Below are 15,977 nucleotides of genomic sequence, written 5' to 3'. Positions count from 1 at the left end.
ATCTCTGACAGAACTCGATCGCTCATGAGCTCAATAAACTCCTCACATGTTTTAGGTGAAAGATATGAAGGGGTGCTTGATCCTGCATTTCCAAATTTCTGTATGTGCGCCTTAAAAACGGGTCAAACTCACTTATTACCTCTAGAATGCCCATGTAGTTGCCGTCATCAGGCCTGCCAGATATGTCACTGGAACCTCGGATAGCCAGTCCCCTCTTGACAAAAACTACACAAACGCCACCGCTCTTTTCAATACGTCGGTCCAGTAGACGCACTCTGACTAGAACTCTTTTTGCAGTTCTGTATCTATTCTTCCGCTGTCGGATGCTGGTGTAACGTAGGTCAGTATCGTTTTCCTGCGGTGTTCGCTGTTTTCATGGTCTCCTATGCGCTCAGCGGCATGTTTCCAGTGGCTAAAGCCAGTTTCGAAGCTGGACTAACAGTTACCATCACTGAAGATGCGGCATGCAAAACAAAACACACAGCCGGTGGAAGGGGAATATAAGGGCCATTGCCGTGATGTGTACTCACCATTTATGAGTTTGTGTTTGAAGTGAAATTTGGAGAAAAAACGTTCCTGCTGTTTGTATACTCGTTCCGAAGCTTTGATACCCACGTCTTATTCTGGCAGGACTCCGGCCCTTTCTTAGCCCAGTACGCTCGGACTGAATCACCTAACGTTTCCTTTTCCCAGCGAGCAGGATCAGTGCTGTAACGATCCTCAGAAGCGGTAACGTTAACATTAATGGCGGCCCGACTTGGCTGTTCGGAAGCCTCTGTGGTCAGGAATCCCAAAGTCATGCTCTCTGTCTCTCCAACGTTAGCTGCTGACTGTGGCAAGGAAAGGACTGTGGTCCTGTGCTAATACTGGTGCTAGCGCTAGCTGTCGAACAAGTCTCCATTTGTCCACTGGTCTCAGACTCTGTCAAGAGCGATGGTACTGCTGCATCATCGAGAACAGGTTTAAAAAATTCTGTCAGTTTCAATGTCTTCTTGAATGCTTCTTTCTCACGGTCCTCTTTCTCTTGTTTCTTTTCTGTGCTCCACTCTTGTATTTTTTGCCCGTCATGATGATAGCTACCTATTCTGGGCCCCTCTGCAGCTCTGGCCCCTGGGCTGCAGCCCAGCCTAAAGACCGGCCCAGGCCCATCGTCACAGTCGTGATCTTGGGGCTTTAGCTCTTTAAGTCTTCACTCAGAGAAAACAAAGGACAGAAAAGCTCTAGCTTTTTACCTCTCCTCTTTACACCTGCTGAGCTGGGACAGCAGAGATGCCAGGCAGGATAGTGAAATACTTCTCTTGCAGGACATGGGAAGGCTGGGTGACCTCCAGTGACCCTGACGACAACTACTGCCAGAAGTGCATCCAGCTGCAGCTTCTAACAATCTGTGTTACGGAGTCAGAGCTGGAACTGCGTGAACTCTGGATCATTCGGGAGGCTGAAGGAATGATTCAACAGATGGGACAGCAGACATCCCACCCTGCAAAAACTCATTTCAGGGAGGGAGCACCATCAATTTGCGGGAGACTCCCAGGAGAGGTGGGATGTCTGCAACAGAGTAGCTCCTTAGCAGCTGGCCAGCTAGTTTAAATAACGTTAGCTATGCTAATGAACGAATGACACCTGTTAAACTCACCTCAACATGTCTTTTACAGTCTTAACCCACCATGGGCAATAGAAAAGTCACTGTTGCAAACAGTGCAGCGAGCAACACTGTCATTATTTTTGACCCCTATTAGGCAGGGGTACACTTTAGTGTAGTCTGGGGTGACGTGTGTTTTATATTTTCTTTTTTTTTCTGGAACACTCTGCCACAGAGCGCTCTCTCTCTCTCTCTCGTGGTCGGTCTCACGCTCTCGCTTGCTGTCAAAAAAAATTGATTTCCGTGATATTGTATATAATTTCTGGGCATCAGGGAGCCACTATTCATATGCCGGAGACTCCCGGAACTTCCGGGGGAGGTGGAATAGAGGTAGTTACACCCAAGATGCAGGACACAGGAAACTGGGTGACAGTCAGGAAGGGGAAAGGGGTGAAGGAGCCAATGCAGGGTACCCCTGTGGCCATCCCCCTCAACAGCGGGTATCCCACTTTGGATGCTGTCGGCTGGGGATGTGGGGAATGACGTAACAGAGGAGAGTCACAATGGTCAGATCTCTGGCTCTGATTCTGCCTCTGTGACTCAGGTGGGAAGGTGGGAGAAGAGGTACGCTGGGGTGATAGGGGATTTTTTAATTAGGGGAACAGACAGGAGGTTCTGTGGGCAAGAACAAGATCCTGGATGGTGTGTTGCCTCACAGGTGCTAGGGTCCGGGCCATCTTGGATTGAGTCCTCAGTGTTCTTAAGTGGGAGGTGGACAGCCAGAATTCGCGGTCCATGTAGGTACCAATGGCACGGGTAGGACGAGTGACAGGGTTCTGCATAGGACCTCCAGGGTTGTGATCTCAGGATTGCTACCCATGCCGTGAGTGTGCCAGTGAGGCCAGAACTAGGAAGATTATACAGTTTAATACGTGGCTAAGGAGCTGGTGCAGGAGGGAGGGCATAACATTTTTGGATCATCGGGCTCTCTTCCAGGGAAGGTGGGACCTGTACAGAAGGGACGGTTTGCACCTGAACTGGAAAGGGACTAATACCCTCGTGGGAAGCTTTGTTCATGAGGTTTAAACTAGAGTTGCAGGGGGATGGGAACCAGAGTGCCAGAACAGATAGAGGAGAGTTTCTGGAGGCAGTTCTGAAAGAAGTGGCTGGAGATATCGCGGCAGCATTAGTAACGACCGTCCAAAAATCTCTAGATTCGGGAATGGTTCTGGAAAATTGCAAATGTCACTCCACTCTTCAAGAAGTGAGAGAGGCAGAAGAAATAAAGTTATCAACCAGTTAGTCTGACCTCAGTGGTTGGGAAGATGTTGGAGTTGATTATTAAAGATGAGGTGTCGGTATTTGGAGGCACTGATAAAGTAGCCTGGAAGCATTGGCGAGGCCTCACATGGAGAATCGTGAGCAGGTTTGGGCCCTTTATCATGGAAAGGATGTGCTGAAACTGGAGAGGATTCAAAGCAGGTTCATGAAAGTGATTCCAGGATCGAATGGCTTGTCATATGAAGAGCGTTTGATGACTCTGGGCCTGTATTCACTAGAATTCAGAAGAATGAGGGGTCACCTCATGAAAACCTATCAAATGGTGAAAGGCCTTGATAGAGTGGATGTGGAGAAGATGTCTCCTATGGTGGGAGAGTCTAGGTCCAGAGGACACGGCTTCAGAATAGAGGGGCATCCTTTTAGAATGGAAATGAGGAAGAATTTCTTTAACCAGAGAGGGGTGAAACTGTGGAACTCTTTGCCATAGCCAACTGTGGAGGCCAAGTCTTTGTGTACATTTAAGGCAGAGGTTGATAGATTCTGGACTGGTCAGAGCAGGAAAGGATAGTGGGAGAAGACAGGAGACTGAGGCTGAGAGTAAAATTGGATCACCATGATGAAATGGTGGAGCAAATGGTCTAATTCTGTTCCTATATCCAGACATCCCGCCTCTCCCGGAAGTTCCGCATATTGATAGTGGCTCCCTGGCGCCCGGAAATTATATACAATATCCTAGAAATAGATTTTTTTGAGAGGGAGAGGGAGAACGAGCATCCTGATTGGTCTCTCTTCGTGCTAAGACTGGCCCCCAACCACCGGGCTGCGAGGAAACGATATGATTTGGCGATATGAAACAATATGAGTCAGCTGCACCTTTCCTCATTCCCTGTCACGCACTGTTGAATTTTAATGCACGCGAGGTCATCAGTGACCCAAGGCATGGAAAGGAATGGGTCCGTGACCCATTTGTGAATGTCCCCGGTGAATCATCCACGTCAGCGCAGGAAAAAGATCGACTCCTCGAGCTTGCAAATGACGGTGGGCTGAAAAGTATGTTTGACATAACATCTCTGCCGGCATTCTGGATCAAAGTCAAGACTGAATATCCTGAGATAGCCATGAAAGCACTAAAAACGTTGCTTCCATTTCCAACATATCTCTGTGAAGCGGAGTTTTCCGCAATGAATGCAACGAAAACTAAATTGCAGTATAGACTGGACATAAGGAATCCCCTTCGAGTATCGCTGTCTCTCATCACCCCTTGATGGGACCGTGTTGTTGCAGGGAAACAAGCCCAGGGCTCCCACTGATTCAGCGATATTGGTGTGTTGCAATGATTTTATATGTTCATACGAGGAAAATATGCGCTGTGTTTAATATCCAAATGTTACTTAAAATGATATGATGCTATTGACTTGTAATTCAGTGGTCCCCAACCTCTGGGTTGCGAAGAATACAGTGGTGGCTGGAACGCACCCAGCACATCTCTAAGAAGAAAGTCGAAATAAACAAGCTAATTAATTAGGTGCTGCCCGGCACGTAAATGTCGGCCCAGATCAGAGACGACGCAATCAGCAATCGTCTCTGATCTGGGGCGACATTTACCTGCTGGGCGGCACCTAATCAATTAGCTTGTTTATTTTGGCTTTTTTCTTAAAGATGTGCTGGGTGCGTTCTGGCTACCGCTGCACCACTGCATTCTTCACGGCCCGGGGGTTTGGGACCACTGTTATAATTGACTTATCACTACATTCATGCGAGGAAAATATGCGCTGTGTGTTTAATATTAAATTCGTTAGATAAACCCCTTTAGAAACGAAATTGAGTGTATTAGCCACTTGCAAGTGACTTATAGTTGACTTATCACCTATATTCCGGTTGCGTTTAACACCACCCCCGCGGCCGCCCCCCCCCACCCCCGCGGTTGACTGGTCCGCAAGAATATTGTCAATATTAAACTGGTACGCGGTGCAAAAAAGGTTGGGGACCCCTGATTTAAACTAGCTGGCTAGCTGCCAAGGAGCTTCGCTATTGATGTCCTACATGATGAGGCCAAACTCCCTGTAGACTTGCTTAAAGTTGTAATAGAATAAACATGATAATATAAGTACGTATTTTAATGTCACATTTGCTGCATATACCCAACTTGGTTTACAGATTAGACAAAATCACTAAACAAAGTATTACATACACCCTTGGAGGTCGACGGGGGGCAGGGGAGATATGGGGTTGCGGGGGGCGGGGGTGCTACCACCCTGAAATTAGTTTTTGCAGGGTGGGATGTCTGTATATTTTATGGTCTTCTCGTCAACTGTTTGGCTCTTGAATCAACCAGCAAAACCCTAATCACTCCAGTTTACCAGCATTGTGACCACCCTGTCCACTTTGCACTTTTCTTTTGTTCTAATTGTGTTTTATTTTCTGGTAAAGTAAGTATAATTCATGTTTTTTCTTGTGGGTGCTGCCCATTTGCTGCTGCAAATAAGATTCTCTCTGCACCCTGCTCACTCTTCCTGCTGAGGCACATCACGTCATAATTCTCTGCACTGAACGTCATTCCTCACCCCTCAGTCTGCTGTCCCACTGTCTGCTAATGTCCCTGACAGCAGAGCATTCCCTGACCCGTGTGACCTGGTCTATTTGAAACACTGATGGTGCAGAGCACTGGAAACCAGTCCACGCTTTGGAACAAAGTACTCACCGGTTGCATCCTTCCCAATAATCCCGTTGGCTTGCTTCACTGTCAGCTTCAGAAAGGTGGAGGGTGGCTGTGAGAGAAGCAGACAGAGCACGAGGAAGCTCAGTGTAAAAGCTCCGGAAAGCACACCAGACACACTGCAGTGTAAGGAATAGGGCACCATTGTCCGAGGGGCTGACCACCTCCCCACTCACTCCACAAGTCAGCTAAACAGACAGAAACTGGTGTCCAAAGCCATCGTCATGGTCCAGAGTGAGACCGGTTTCCACCAGTGCTGGGCCTGGGGCAGCTCCCACTGACCGAGAGAAATTGGAATCTGACACCCGCAGGTTTTCACCCGAAATAGTCAGGCCAGCTCTGAGCAAACTCCAGGGCTGAGGCTTTCCCCCAGCTCCTCTTCCACTGGGGAGAGGGTGATTTGGATATGGGGAGAGGGGAGAGGGTGATTTTGATATGGAGAGGGGAGAGGGAGATTTGGATATAGAAAGAGGGGAGAGGATGATATGGATATGGAGGGGGGAGAGGGTGATTTGGATATGGGGAGAGGGGAGAAGATGATTTGGATATAGAGAGAGTGGAGAGGGTGATTTGGATATGGAGAGAGGGGAGAGGGAGATTTGGATATGGAGGGGGGGAGAGAGTAATTTGGATATGGAGAGAGGGGAGAGGGAGATTTGGATATGGAGAGAGGGGAGAAGGAGATTTGGATATGGAGAGGGGGAGAGGGTGATTTGGATATGGAGAGAGGGGAGAGGGAGATTTGGATATGGAGAGAGGGGAGAGGGTGATTTGGATATGGGGAGGGTGATTTTGATATGGAGAGAGGGGAGAAGGAGATTTGGATATGGAGGGGGGAGAGCGTGATTTGGATATGGGGAGAGGGGAGAGGGTGATTTTGATATAGAAAGAGGGGAGAGGATGATTTGAAAATGGAGTGGGGAGAGGGTGATTTGGATATGGAGAGAGTGGAGAAGATGATATGGATATGGAGCGAGGAGAGGGTGATTTGAATTGGGAGGGGGAGAGGGTGATTTTGATATGGAGAGAGGGGATAGGGTGATTTGGATATGGGGAGAGGGGAGAGGGTGATTTTGATATGGAGAGAGGGGAGAGGGTGATTTGGATATGGAGAGTAGGGAGAGGGAGATTTCGATATGGAGAGAGTGCAGAAGATGATTTGGATATGGAGAGGGGAGAGGGTGGTTTGGATATGGAGAGAGGGAAATGGAGATTTGAATATGGAGAGAGGAGAGAGGGAGATTTGGATGTGAGAGGAGGGAGAGGATGATTTGGATATGGAGAGGGTGATTTTAATATGGATAGAGGGAGAGGGTGATTTGGATATGGAGAGAGGGGAGCGGGAGATTTGGATATCGAGAGAGTGGAGAAGATGATTTGGATATGGAGGGGGGAGAGCGTGATTTGGATATGGGGAGAGGGGAGAGGGTGATTTTGATATAGAAAGAGGGGAGAGGATGATTTGGATATGGAGTGGGGAGAGGGTGATTTGGATATGGAGAGAGTGGAGAAGATGATTTGGATATGGAGCGAGGAGAGGGTGATTTGGATTGGGAGGGGGAGAGGGTGATTTTGATATGGAGAGAGGGGATAGGGTAATTTGGATATGGAGAGAGGGGAGAGGGAGATTTAGATATCGAGAGAGTGGAGAAGATGATTTGGATATGGAGGGGGAGAGGGTGATTTGGATATGGGGACAGGGGAGAGGGAGATTTGGATATAGAAAGAGGGGTGAGGATGATTTGGATATGGAGGGGGGAGAGGGTGATTTGGATATGGAGAGAGGGGAGAGGGTGATTTGGATATGGAGAGAGGGGAGAGGGAGATTTGGATATGGAGAGAGTGGAGAAGATGATTTTGATATGGAGAGTGGGGAGAGGGTGATTTGGATATGGGGAGAGGGGAGAGGGTGATTTTGATATGGAGAGAGGGGAGAGGATGATTTGGATATGGAGAGTAGGGAGAGGGAGATTTCGATATGGAGAGAGTGCAGAAGAAGATTTGGATATGGAGAGGGGAGAGGGTGGTTTGGATATGGAGAGAGGGGAGATGGAGATTTGAATATGGAGAGAGGAGAGAGGGAGATTTGGATGTGAGAGGAGGGAGAGGATGATTTGGATATGAGAGGGGGAGATGGAGATTTGGATATGAAGGGGGAGAGGGAGATTTCGACATGGAGAGAGGGAGATTTGGATATGGAGAGGGGGAGAGGGAGATTTGGATGTGAGAGGTGGGAGAGGCTGATTTGGATATGGAGAGGGGGAGATGGAGATTTGGATATGGAGGGGGAGAGGGAGATTTCGACATGGAGAGAGGGAGAATTGGATATGGAGAGAGGGGAGAGGGAGATTTGGATGTGAGAGGAGGGAGAGGATGATTTGGATATGGAGAGGGGGGAGAATGAGATTTGGATATGGAGAGAGGGGAGAGGGAGATTTGGATATCGAGAGAGTGGAGAAGGTGATTTGGTTCTGGAGTGGGGAGAGGGTGATTTGGATATGGGGAGAGGGGAGAGGGTGATTTGGATATGGAGGGAGGGGAGAGGGAGATTTGGATATGGAGAGAGTGGAGAAAATGATTTGGATATGGAGGGGGGGAGAGGGAGATTTGGATATGGACAGAGTGGAGAAGATGATTTGGATATGGAGAGGGAGAGGGAGATTTGGATATGGGGAGAGGAGAGAGGGTGATTTGGATATAAGAGGAGGGAGAGGGAGATTTGGATATGGAGAGAGGGTAGAGGGTGATTTGGATATGGAGAGAGGGGAGAGGGTGATTTGGATATGGAGAGAGGGGAGAGGGTGATTTGGATATGGAGTGAGTGGAGAAAATGATTTGGATATGGAGAGGGAGAGGGAGATTTGGATATGGATACGGGAGAGGGTGATTTGAATATGGAGAGGGGGAGAGGGAGATTTGGATATAGAAAGAGGGGTGAGGATGATTTGGATATGGAGGGGGGAGAGGGTGATTTGGATATGGAGAGAGGGGAGAGGGAGATTTGGATATGGAGAGAGTGGAGAAGATGATTTTGATATGGAGAGAGGGGAGAGGGTGATTTGGATATGGGGAGAGGGGAGAGGGTGATTTTGATATGGAGAGAGGGGAGAGGGTGATTTGGATATGGGGAGAGGGGAGAGGGTGATTTTGATATGGAGAGAGGGGAGAGGGTGATTTGGATATGGAGAGGGGAGAGAGGGTGGTTTGGATATGGAGACGGGGAGATGGAGATTTGAATATGGAGAGAGGAGAGAGGGAGATTTGGATGTGAGAGGAGGGAGAGGATGATTTGGATATGGAGAGGGGGAGATGGAGATTTGGATATGAACGGGGAGAGGGAAATTTCGACATGGAGATAGGGAGATTTGGATATGGAGAGAGGGGAGAGGGAGATTTGGATATAGATAGAGGGGAGTGGATGATTTGGATATGGAGTGGGGAGAGGGTGATTTGGATATGGAGAGAGTGGAGAAGATGATTTGGATATGGAGAGAGGGGAGAGGGAGATTTGGATATCGAGAGAGTGGAGAAGATGATCTGGTTATGGAGTGGGGAGAGGGTGATTTGGATATAGGGAGAGGGGAGAGGGTGATTTTGATATGGAGAGAGGGGATAGGGTGATTTGGATATGGGGAGAGGGGAGAGGGTGATTTTGATATGGAGAGAGGGGAGAGGGTGATTTGGATATGGAGAGTAGGGAGAGGGAGATTTCGATATGGAGAGAGTGCAGAAGATGATTTGGATATGGAGAGGGGAGAGGGTGGTTTGGATATGGAGAGAGGGAAATGGAGATTTGAATATGGAGAGAGGAGAGAGGGAGATTTGGATGTGAGAGGAGGGAGAGGATGATTTGGATATGGAGAGGGTGATTTTAATATGGATAGAGGGAGAGGGTGATTTGGATATGGAGAGAGGGGAGCGGGAGATTTGGATATCGAGAGAGTGGAGAAGATGATTTGGATATGGAGGGGGGAGAGCGTGATTTGGATATGGGGAGAGGGGAGAGGGTGATTTTGATATAGAAAGAGGGGAGAGGATGATTTGGATATGGAGTGGGGAGAGGGTGATTTGGATATGGAGAGAGTGGAGAAGATGATTTGGATATGGAGCGAGGAGAGGGTGATTTGGATTGGGAGGGGGAGAGGGTGATTTTGATATGGAGAGAGGGGATAGGGTAATTTGGATATGGAGAGAGGGGAGAGGGAGATTTAGATATCGAGAGAGTGGAGAAGATGATTTGGATATGGAGGGGGAGAGGGTGATTTGGATATGGGGACAAGGGAGAGGGAGATTTGGATATAGAAAGAGGGGTGAGGATGATTTGGATATGGAGGGGGGAGAGGGTGATTTGGATATGGAGAGAGGGGAGAGGGTGATTTGGATATGGAGAGAGGGGAGAGGGAGATTTGGATATGGAGAGAGTGGAGAAGATGATTTTGATATGGAGAGTGGGGAGAGGGTGATTTGGATATGGGGAGAGGGGAGAGGGTGATTTTGATATGGAGAGAGGGGAGAGGATGATTTGGATATGGAGAGTAGGGAGAGGGAGATTTCGATATGGAGAGAGTGCAGAAGAAGATTTGGATATGGAGAGGGGAGAGGGTGGTTTGGATATGGAGAGAGGGGAGATGGAGATTTGAATATGGAGAGAGGAGAGAGGGAGATTTGGATGTGAGAGGAGGGAGAGGATGATTTGGATATGAGAGGGGGAGATGGAGATTTGGATATGAAGGGGGAGAGGGAGATTTCGACATGGAGAGAGGGAGATTTGGATATGGAGAGGGGGAGAGGGAGATTTGGATGTGAGAGGTGGGAGAGGCTGATTTGGATATGGAGAGGGGGAGATGGAGATTTGGATATGGAGGGGGAGAGGGAGATTTCGACATGGAGAGAGGGAGAATTGGATATGGAGAGAGGGGATAGGGAGATTTGGATGTGAGAGGAGGGAGAGGATGATTTGGATATGGAGAGGGGGGAGAATGAGATTTGGATATGGAGAGAGGGGAGAGGGAGATTTGGATATCGAGAGAGTGGAGAAGGTGATTTGGTTCTGGAGTGGGGAGAGGGTGATTTGGATATGGGGAGAGGGGAGAGGGTGATTTGGATATGGAGGGAGGGGAGAGGGAGATTTGGATATGGAGAGAGTGGAGAAAATGATTTGGATATGGAGGGGGGGAGAGGGAGATTTGGATATGGACAGAGTGGAGAAGATGATTTGGATATGGAGAGGGAGAGGGAGATTTGGATATGGGGAGAGGAGAGAGGGTGATTTGGATATAAGAGGAGGGAGAGGGAGATTTGGATATGGAGAGAGGGTAGAGGGTGATTTGGATATGGAGAGAGGGGAGAGGGTGATTTGGATATGGAGAGAGGGGAGAGGGTGATTTGGATATGGAGTGAGTGGAGAAAATGATTTGGATATGGAGAGGGAGAGGGAGATTTGGATATGGATACGGGAGAGGGTGATTTGAATATGGAGAGGGGGAGAGGGAGATTTGGATATAGAAAGAGGGGTGAGGATGATTTGGATATGGAGGGGGGAGAGGGTGATTTGGATATGGAGAGAGGGGAGAGGGAGATTTGGATATGGAGAGAGTGGAGAAGATGATTTTGATATGGAGAGAGGGGAGAGGGTGATTTGGATATGGGGAGAGGGGAGAGGGTGATTTTGATATGGAGAGAGGGGAGAGGGTGATTTGGATATGGGGAGAGGGGAGAGGGTGATTTTGATATGGAGAGAGGGGAGAGGGTGATTTGGATATGGAGAGGGGAGAGGGTGGTTTGGATATGGAGACGGGGAGATGGAGATTTGAATATGGAGAGAGGAGAGAGGGAGATTTGGATGTGAGAGGAGGGAGAGGATGATTTGGATATGGAGAGGGGGAGATGGAGATTTGGATATGAACGGGGAGAGGGAAATTTCGACATGGAGATAGGGAGATTTGGATATGGAGAGAGGGGAGAGGGAGATTTGGATATAGATAGAGGGGAGTGGATGATTTGGATATGGAGTGGGGAGAGGGTGATTTGGATATGGAGAGAGTGGAGAAGATGATTTGGATATGGAGAGAGGGGAGAGGGAGATTTGGATATCGAGAGAGTGGAGAAGATGATCTGGTTATGGAGTGGGGAGAGGGTGATTTGGATATAGGGAGAGGGGAGAGGGTGATTTTGATATGGAGAGGGGAGAGGGAGATTTGGATAAAGAAAGAGGGGTGAGGATGATTTGGATATGGAGGGGGGGAGGGTGATTTGGATATGGAGAGAGGGAGAGGGAGATTTGGATATAGAAAGAGGGGTGAGGATGATTTGGATATGGAGGGGGAGAGGGTGATTTGGATATGGAGAGAGGGGAGAGGGTGATTTGGATATGGAGAGAGGGGAGAGGGAGATTTGGATATGGAGAGAGTGGAGAAGATGATTTTGATATGGAGAGAGGGGAGAGGGTGATTTGGATATGGGGAGAGGGGAGAGGGTGATTTTGATATGGAGAGAGGGGAGAGGGTGATTTGGATATGGAGAGGGGAGAGGGTGGTTTGGATATGGAGAGGGGGAGATGGAGATTTGAATATGGAGAGAGGAGAGAGGGAGATTTGGATGTGAGAGGAGGGAGAGGATGATTTGGATATGGAGAGGGGGAGATGGAGATTTGGATATGAACGGGGAGAGGGAGATTTCGACATGGAGACAGGGAGATTTGGATATGGAGAGAGGGGAGAGGGAGATTTGGATGTGAGAGGTGGGAGAGGATGATTTGGATATGGAGAGGAGGAGATGGAGATTTGGATATGGAGGGGGAGAGGGAATTTCGACATGGAGAGAGGGAGATTTGGATATGGAGGGGGAGAGGGAGATTTCGACATGGAGAGAGGGAGAATTGGATATGGAGAGAGGGGAGAGGGAGATTTGGATGTGAGAGGAGGGAGAGGATGATTTGGATATGGAGAGGGGGAGATGGAGATTTGGATATGGAGGGGGAGAGGGAGATTTCGACATGGAGAGAGGGAGATTTGGATATGGAGGGGGAGAGGGAGATTTCGACATGGAGAGAGGGAGAATTGGATATGGAGAGAGGGGAGAGGGAGATTTGGATGTGAGAGGAGGGAGAGGATGATTTGGATATGGAGACGGGGAGATGGAGATTTGGATATGGAGGGGGAGAGGGAGATTTCGACATGGAGAGAGGGAGATTTGGATATGGAGAGAGGGGAGGGGGAGATTTGGAAATGAGAGGAGGGAGAGGGAAATTTGGATTTTTAGAGAGGGGAGAGGGTGATTTGGATATGGAGAGAGGGGAGAATGAGATTTGGATATGGAGGGGGGGAGAGGGAGATTTGGATATGGAGGGAAGGGGAGGGTGATTTGGATATGGAGAGAGGGGAGAGGGTGATTTGGATATGGAGAGAGGGGAGAGGGAGATTTGGATATGGAGAGAGGGGAGAGGGAGATTTGGATATGGAGAGAAGGGGAGGGTGATTTGGATATGGAGAGAGGGGAGAGGGTGATTTGGATATGGAGAGAGGGGAGAGGGAGATTTGGATATGGAGAGAGGGGAGAAGGAGTTTTGATATGGAGAGAGGGGAGAGGATGATTTAGATATGAGAGGAGGGAGAGGGAGATTTGGATTTTTAGAGAGGGGAGAGGGTGATTTGGATATGGAGAGAGGGGAGAGGGAGATTTGGATATGGAGAGAAGGGGAGGGTGATTTGGATATGGAGAGAGGGGAGAGGGTGATTTGGATATGGAGAGAGGGGAGGAAGATTTGGATATCGAGAGAGTGGAGAAGATGATTTGGTTATGGAGTGGGGAGAGGGTGATTTGGATATGGGGAGAGGGGAGAGGGTGATTTGGACATGGAGAGAGGGGAGAGGGTGATTTGGATATGGAGAGAGGGGAGAGGGAGATTTGGATATGCAGAGAGTGGAGAAGATGATTTGGATATGGAGAGGGGAGAGGGTGATTTGGATATGGAGAGAGGGGAGAGGGAGATTTGGATGTATAAAGAGGGGAGACGATGATTTGGATATGGAGAGGGGAGAGGGTGATTTGGATATGGGGAGAGGGGAGAATGAGATTTGGATATGGAGAGTGGGGAGAGGGAGATTTGGATATGGAGAGAGTGGAGAAAATGATTTGGATATGGAGAGGGGAAGAGGATGGTTTGGATATGGAGAGAGTGGAGAAAATGATTTGGATATGGAGAGGGAGAGGGAGATTTGGATATGGAGACGGGAGAGGGTGATTTGAATATGGAGAGAGGGGAGAGAGAGATTTGGATATGGAGAGAGTGGAGAAGATGATTTTGATATGGAGAGAGGGGAGAGGGAGATTCGGATATGGAGAGAGGTTAGAGGGTGATTTGGATATGGAGAGAGGGGAGAGGGTGATTTGGATATGGAGAGAGTGGAGAAAATGATATGGATATGGAGAGGGAGAGGGAGATTTGGATATGGAGATGGGAGAGGGTGATTTGAATATGGAGAGAGGGGAGAGGGAGATTTGGATATAGAAAGAGGGGAGAGGATGATTTGGATATGGAGGGGGGAGTGGGTGATTTGGATATGGAGAGAGGTGAGAGGATGATTTGGATATGGAGAGAGGGGAGAGAGAGATTTGGATATGGAGAGAGTGGAGAAGATGATTTTGATATGGAGAGAGGGGAGAGGGAGATTTGTATATAGAAAGAGGGCAGAGGGTGAGTTTGATATGGAGAAAGCGGAAAGGGTGATTTGGATATGGAGAGAGGGTGATTTTGATACAGGGAGAGGGGAGAGGATGATTTGGATATGGAGAGAGGGGAGAAGGAGTTTTGATATGAAGAGAGGGGAGAGGGTGATTTGGATATGAGAGGAGGGAGGGAGATTTGGATTTTTAGAGAGGGAGAGGGTGATTTGGATATGGAGAGAGGGGAGAGGGAGATTTGGATATGGAGAGAAGAGGAGGGTGATTTGGATATGGAGAGAGGGTAGAGGGTGATTTGGATATGGAGAGAGGGGAGAGGGAGATTTGGATATCGAGAGAGTGGAGAAGATTATTTGGTTATGGAGTGGGGAGAGGGTGATTTGGATATGGGGAGAGGGGAGAGGGTGATTTGGATATGGAGAGGGAGAGGGAGATTTGGATATGGAGAGAGGGGAGAGGGAGATTTGGATATGGAGAGAGGGGAGAGGGAGATTTGGATATGGAGAGAGGGGAGAAGGAGATTTGGATATGGAGAGGGGGGAGAGGGTGATTTGGATATGGAGAGAGGGGAGAGGGAGATTTGGATATGGAGAGAGGGGAGAGGGTGATTTGGATATGGAGAGAGGGCAGTGGGAGATTTGGATATGGAGAGAGTGGAGAAGATGGTTTGGATATGGAGAGGGGAGAGGGTGATTTGGATATGGAGAGGGGAGGGGATGATTTGGATATGGGGAGGGGGAGAAGGTGATTTTGATATGGATAGAGGGAGAGGGTGATTTGGATATGGAGGGGGGAGAGGGTGATTTGGATATGGGGAGAGGGGAGAGGGAGATTTGGATATGGAGGGGGGAGAGAGTAATTCGGATATGGAGAGAGGGGAGAGGGAGATTTGGATATGGAGAGAGGGGAGAAGGAGATTTGGATATGGAGAGGGGGAGAGGGTGATTTGGATATGGGGAGAGGGGAGAGGGAGATTTGGATATGGAGAGAGGGGAGAGGGTGATTTGGATATGGGGAGAGGGGAGAGGGAGATTTGAATATCGAGAGAGTGGAGAAGATGAGTTGGTTATGGAGTGGAGAGATGGTGATTTGGATATGGGGAGAGGGGAGAGGGTGATTTTGATATGGAGAGAGGGGAGAGGGAGATTTGGATATTGAAAGAGGGGAAAGGATGATTTGGATATGGAGGGGGGAGAGGGTGATTTGGATATGGAGAGAGGGGAGAAAATGATTTGGATATGGAGAGAGGGGAGAGGGTGATTTGGATATGGGGACGGGGAGAGGGTAATTTTGATATGGAGAGAGGAGAGAGGGTGATTTGCATATGGAGAGAGGGGAGAGGGAGATTTGGATATGGAGAGAGTGGAGATGCTGATTTGGATATGGGGAGAGGGGAGAGGGTGATTTTGATATGGAGAGAGGGGAGAGGGAGATTTGGATATAGAAAGATGGGAGAGGATGATTTGGATATGGAGCGGGGAGAGGGTGATTTGGATATGGAGAGAGGGGAGATGGAGATTTGAATATGGAGAGAGGAGAGAGGGAGATTTGGATATGCAGAGGGGGAGAGGGTGATTTGGATATGGAGAGAGGGGAGAGGGAGATTTGGATATGGATGGGGGAGAGCGAGATTTAGATATGGAGAGAAGAGGGAGGGTGATTTGGATATGGAGAGAGGGGAGAGGGTGATTTGGATATGGAGAGAGGGGAGAGGAT

At 48.7% G+C, this 15,977-nt stretch overlaps 1 protein-coding gene across 4 annotated transcripts in view; it reads right to left on the bottom strand.

Annotated features, from left to right (window-relative positions):
* The window catches only part of unc13d (unc-13 homolog D (C. elegans)), a 197,824-nt gene that overhangs the window by 126,999 nt on the left and 54,848 nt on the right, over positions 1 to 15,977 (bottom strand). For 3 of the 4 annotated variants that reach the window (XM_063030886.1, XM_063030889.1, XM_063030887.1), the window contains exon 5: positions 5,565 to 5,631. In XM_063030886.1, coding sequence (XP_062886956.1) covers positions 5,565 to 5,631 — 67 coding nt within the window. Of the gene's footprint in view, positions 1 to 139; positions 708 to 5,564; positions 5,632 to 15,977 lie in introns of those variants that run through there. The other variant, XM_063030890.1, reaches the window with a different exon arrangement.

This window comes from Mobula hypostoma, chromosome 22, assembly GCF_963921235.1.
Source record: "Mobula hypostoma chromosome 22, sMobHyp1.1, whole genome shotgun sequence".
Lineage (NCBI taxonomy): Eukaryota > Metazoa > Chordata > Chondrichthyes > Myliobatiformes > Myliobatidae > Mobula > Mobula hypostoma.
The sequence above is the reverse complement of the archived record's forward strand: the minus strand, read 5'-3'. Positions and strand labels throughout refer to the sequence as shown.